Here is a 6,000-nt window from a genome sequence, read left to right on the forward strand (position 1 = left end):
GGTGCTGGCCACCCACCCCCTCGTGTACCGTTCCGGCTTTCATAGCTGCTGCTGCTCGCTAACAGCACTTGCCCCTACAGTCTGTTACAGACAGCACTTTCCCCTACAGTCTGTTACAGACAGCACTCGCCCTGACAGTCTGTTACAGACAGCACTTTCCCCTACAGTCTGTTACAGACAGCACTTGCCCCTACAGTCTGTTACAGCCAGCACTTTCCCCTACAGTCTGTTACAGACAGCACTTGCCCCTACAGTCTGTTACAGGCAGCACTCGCCCCTACAGTCTGTTACAGACAGCACTTGCCCCTACAGTCTGTTAGAGACAGCACTTGCCCCTACAGTCTGTTACAGACAGCACTTTCCCCTACAGTCTGTGAAGGTTACGCGTGTGTGGGTGATCGTGTCGTGTGCAGCGAGCGCTAACGCCGGCGTCGTGACGGGCGCCGTGATGGGCGTGCTCCTCCTCCTCGTCGTCGTCGCCGCCATCGGCTTCCTCGTCCTGTACCCGCTGCTCAAGCGCAAGGCGGCGTGGGACCGAGACTACCGCCACAACGACATCCGGTGAGGGCCCACCCGCTCGCTCGATCGCCCGCCCGCTAGCCCGGGCCGCCCGCTCACTTTCTTTACCCGCTCGCTTACCTGCTCGCTCGCCCACTGACCCACTCGCCCACTGACTCACTCACCCACTGACTCACTCGCCCACTGACCCACTCGCCCACTGACCCACTGACTCACTCGCCCACTGACCCACTCGCCCACTCGCCCGCTCACCCACTGAATCACTCGCCCACTCGCCCACTTGCCCACTGACTCAGTCGCCCACTGACACACTCGCCCACTCGCCCACTGACCCACTCGCCCACTCGCCCACTGACCCACTGACCCACTCGCCCACTGACTCACTCGCCCACTGACCCACTCGCCCACTGACCCACTCGCCCACTGACCCACTCGCCCACTGACCCACTCACCCACTCGCCCACTGACCCATTCGCCAACTCGGCCTCTGACCCACTCACCCACTGACCCACTCGCCCACTGACCCACTCGCCCACTGACCCACTCACCCACTCGCCCACTGACCCATTCGCCCACTCGGCCTCTGACCCACTCGCCCACTGACCCACTCGCCTACTGACCCACTCGCCCACTCGCCCACTGACCCACTAGCCCACTGACTCACTCGCCCACTGACTCAGTCGCCCACTCGCCCACTGACCCACTCGCCCACTGACCCACTGACCCACTCGCCCACTGACCCACTCGCCCACTGACCCACTGACCCACTCGCCCACTCGCCCACTGACCCACTCGCCCACTCGCCCACTGACCCACTCACCCACTCGCCCACTGACCCACTCGCCCACTGACCCACTGACTCACTCACCCACTGACCCAGACGCCCACTGACTCACTCGCCCACTGACCACACTCGCCCACTGACTCACTCGCCCACTGACTCACTCGCCCACTCGCACAGCTGCAGCAGCAGCGTTGGTCCGAATCTGCCTGAGATTCTCGGACGGTGACAGTCGGAGGACAAACTCCAGCAAGTGGAAGCGTCCGTGTGTGTGTGAGCATCAACTCGCTGAGCCCCTGCCCTCACTGCACCTCGGTGAAAGAGAGCTTCAGAGCTCATCGGATTCCTTTCCTCCTACAGCCTGAATACACATTCTTGATTCTTGAGATTCTGAGCAGTCGTGACTTTAACAGATGGACGTTTGTCTGATCCCCTCCCTCACCTCCCTCCCTCTCTCCCTCACCTCCCTCACCTCCCTCACCTCCCTCACCTCCCTCCCTCTAAATTTCGATTTAAAGCTTTCGTAACTGCAATGATTCATCTTCTTTGGTTCTTTCGGTAAAGTCACGTAGAATGAGAATAAAATAATAAATTGATCAAATGATATAACGCAATAATATTCTCACGACGTTTCGGCCACAACACAAGCGGCCTTCATCAGGTGAAGGGACGAGACTGTCTGGTAGGACAGCGCTGGAGTGAAAAAGCCACGTTCAGATCACGACCTTTAAGCTGTGTGAGAGGAAACAAAGCGCCTTGACAAAAGAATTAGCATATAATTTAGCATTGAAATGGCTGAGTGATTAGCTTGTGACTGGTCACAGAAATGGCTATGTTAAAAGTTAAAGCATACACATCCGCAGAGGCACCCCTTGACAAAGGAATTAGCATAGAATTTAGCATTGAAATAGCTGAGTGATTAGCTTGTAACTGGTCACAGAAATAGCTATGTTAAAGTCAGAGCATACACATTCACCGAGGCACTTAGTACAAATCAAACAGGAGAATTTAGCATTGAAATAACTAGGCGAATTTAGCATTGAAATAACTGAGTGATTAGCTAGTGACTGGTCACAGAAATGGCTATGTTGAAGTCAAGGCCTACACATCTGAGCTATTCACAGTACTATATAGTGAACCAATAAAAAACTAAAATATAAATTACCTTAATGTTATCAATAAACTCTATATTCTCCAATCAGCTAAGCTACCAACAATAAGTCGTTATATATCACAATGCTATATGGCGAAAAAATGGGTGGATTCTTACCCTCAACTTTAGCAACACGGATAGCTACGGGTCCCGTTCAGACGGACGAGTTCATCCATGGTCGGAACAGAGGAGGGGGAGAGAGACAGCTGCGAGGCGCTATTATACTCCATGTTGTAAACCATACCATTAACCGTGGTGTGAGAGGTATTAAGAGTCAAGGCTGGCGAAAGAGCTGCGGTCTGAAGGTCATCGTAAAATACAATTAATTAAGAACAGAAATGGTTTTAAACATCTTTCCAATGGTTACTAAGCCAGAATCCATCTTCTCGGTTGAAATTGTCTCTGTGCTTGTATATGTGAATGGCCTCATGAACGAATCTCTCATGGTAGCCGGTTGGTTTGCAAAGAACCTCCATCTTGGAGAAGTCAATGTCATGTGAGCCCACTGAATTATAACAGTGATCTGCCACGGCAGAGGAGTTCGTTCTACCGTGTTTCAAGTCTGCTTTATGTTCGCGGATGCGGTCCGAGATATGTCGTTTGGTTTCTCCAATGTAGCTACTACCACAGAGCCACTTTAGTTTGTAAATGCCCGGGTACTGTATGTCTGGAACAGCATCTTTTACAGATGGAACTAAATCACGGATTTTATGTACTGTGTTGAATCGGACCTGGATCTTGTGTTTATTCAGGATTTTGGAGATCTTTTTAGTGACCCCTGCAATGTAGGGTAAGGTGATGGTTTTGAGTGGCTCCACAAGAGGATCCTTCTTCATGACTGGAGTGATGGCTTTGCGGATTGTGTAGTCGGAGTAACCATTAGCCCTGAGAGCCTGGTGTACGTGCTTGAGTTCACTGGTAATGTGTTCCTGGTCGGAAATGCATTGGGCTCTATGGTATAGAGTCTTGATGAGGGAGTTCTTCTGGGATGGATGGTGGTGGGAATCCGGTTTCAAGTAAGCATCTGTATGGGTAGCTTTCCTGTAGACAGAGTGGCTCATTGAACCATCATGTCTCCTTTTAATTAAGACATCCAAAAAGGGTAGTTTGCCATCTTTTTCGACCTCCATGGTAAATCTGATGGCTGGGTGTATGGAATTGATGTGGTCGCGGAATTGGTCTCGAGCAGGCTGGCCATGTGGCCAGATGACAAAGGTGTCATCAACGTACCTCTTCCATAAGGTCGGGCGTAGAGTGGCAGTCTGGATGGCGTCAGTTTCAAATTTTTCCATGAATTCGTTGGCTACAACCGGAGATAGGGGGGAGCCCATTGGCGTGCCCTCAGTTTGTTTGTAGAAAGTTCCATTCCAGGTGAAGTATGTGTTGGTTAAGCAATGTCTCACCAGGGGGGGTACATCATTATGCAGTCCTTGATGAACCAGGTCTTCAATGATAGCGATGGTGTCAGGTACCGGGACTTTGGTGAACAAGGACACCACATCAAAACTGACAAGCAGGTCGTCTGGGGACAGGGAAATGCCTTTGATTGTCGATACCAGGTGAGTAGAATTTAGTACCGCAGAGGTGGTTTTTCCAGTATACTGCGACCTTTCACTGGAAAAACCACCTCTGCGGTACTAAATTCTACTCACCTGGTATCGACAATCAAAGGCATTTCCCTGTCCCCAGACGACCTGCTTGTCAGTTTTGATGTGGTGTCCTTGTTCACCAAAGTCCCGGTACCTGACACCATCGCTATCATTGAAGACCTGGTTCATCAAGGACTGCATACTGATGTACCCCCCCTGGTGAGACATTGCTTAACCAACACATACTTCACCTGGAATGGAGCTTTCAACAAACAAACTGAGGGCACCCCAATGGGCTCCCCCCTATCTCCGGTTGTAGCCAACGTATTCATGGAAAAAATTGAAACTGACGCCATCCAGACTGCCACTCTACGCACGACCTTATGGAAGAGGTACGTTGATGACACCTTTGTCATCTGGCCACATGGCCAGCCTGCTCTAGACCAATTCCGCGACCACATCAATTCCATACACCCAGCCATCAGATTTACCATGGAGGTCGAAAAAGATGGCAAACTACCCTTTTTGGATGTCTTAATTAAAAGAAGACATGATGGTTCAATGAGCCACTCTGTCTACAGGAAAGCTACCCATACAGATGCTTACTTGAAACCGGATTCCCACCACCATCCATCCCAGAAGAACTCCCTCATCAAGACTCTATACCATAGAGCCCAATGCATTGCCGACCAGGAACACATTACCAGTGAACTCAAGCACGTACACCAGGCTCTCAGGGCTAATGGTTACTCCGACTACACAATCCGCAAAGCCATCACTCCAGTCATGAAGTAGGATCCTCTTGTGGAGCCACTCAAAACCATCACCTTACCCTACATTGCAGGGGTCACTAAAAAGAGCTCCAAAATCCTGAATAAACACAAGATCCAGGTCCGATTCAACACAGAACATAAAATCCGTGATTTAATTCCATCTGTGAAAGATGCTGTTCCAGACATACAGTACCCGGGCGTTTACAAACTAAAGTGCCTCTGTGGTAGTAGCTACATTGGAGAAACCAAACGACATATCTCGGACAGCATCCGCGAACATAAAGCAGACTTGAAACACGATAGAACGAACTCCTCTGCCGTGGAAGATCACTGTTATAATTCAGTGGGCTCACATGACATTGACTTCTCCAAGACGGAGGTTCTTTGCAAACCAACCGGCTACCATGAGAGATTCGTTCATGAGGCCATTCACATATACAAGCACAGAGACAATTTCAACCGAGAGGATGGATTCTGGCTTAGTAACCATTGGAAAGATGTTTTAAACCATTTCTGTTCTTAATTGTATTTTACGATGACCTTCAGACCGCAGCTCTTTCGCCAGCCTTGACTCTTAATACCTCTCACACCACGGTTAATGGTATGGTTTACAACATAGAGTATAATAGCGCCTCGCAGCTGTCTCTCTCCCCCTCCTCTGTTCCGACCATGGATGAACTCGTCCGTCTGAACGGGGCCCGTAGCTATCCGTGTTGCTAAAGTTGAGGGTAAGAATCCACCCATTTTTTCGCCATATAGCATTGTGATATATAACGACTTATTGTTGGTAGCTTAGCTGATTGGAGAATATAGAGTTTATTGATAACATTAAGGTAATTTATATTTTAGTTTTTTATTGGTTCACTATATAGTACTTTGAATAGCTCAGATGTGTAGGCCTTGACTTCAACATAGCCATTTCTGTGACCAGTCACTAGCTAATCACTCAGTTATTTCAATGCGAAATTCGCCTAGTTATTTCAATGCTAAATTCTCCTGTTTGATTTGTACTAAGTGCCTCGGTGAATGTGTATGCTCTGACTTTAACATAGCTATTTCTGTGACCAGTTACAAGCTAATCACTCAGCTATTTCAATGCTAAATTCTATGCTAATTCCTTTGTCAAGGGGTGCCTCTGCGGATGTGTATGCTTTAACTTAGCTATTTCAATGCTAAATTCTATGC

General features: G+C 49.2%; 1 protein-coding gene across 1 annotated transcript in view; it reads left to right on the forward strand.

The window, feature by feature from the left end:
- LOC142913973 (coxsackievirus and adenovirus receptor homolog) overlaps positions 1-2,975 on the forward strand; it is a 69,381-nt gene extending 66,406 nt beyond the window's left edge. Inside the window, exons 6-7 of the mRNA XM_076061096.1 lie at positions 414-561; positions 1,819-2,975. Of these exons, the coding sequence (XP_075917211.1) occupies positions 414-561; positions 1,819-1,888 (218 nt within the window). The 3' untranslated portion in view covers positions 1,889-2,975. The remainder of the gene's footprint in view (positions 1-413; positions 562-1,818) is intronic.
- Positions 2,976-6,000: the final 3,025 nt, after the last annotated feature.

This window comes from Petromyzon marinus, unplaced genomic scaffold (assembly GCF_048934315.1).
Source record: "Petromyzon marinus isolate PM22_M1 ecotype Great Lakes invasive population unplaced genomic scaffold, UKy_Petmar_22M1.pri1.0 PM_G_Scaffold_27, whole genome shotgun sequence".
NCBI lineage: Eukaryota > Metazoa > Chordata > Hyperoartia > Petromyzontiformes > Petromyzontidae > Petromyzon > Petromyzon marinus.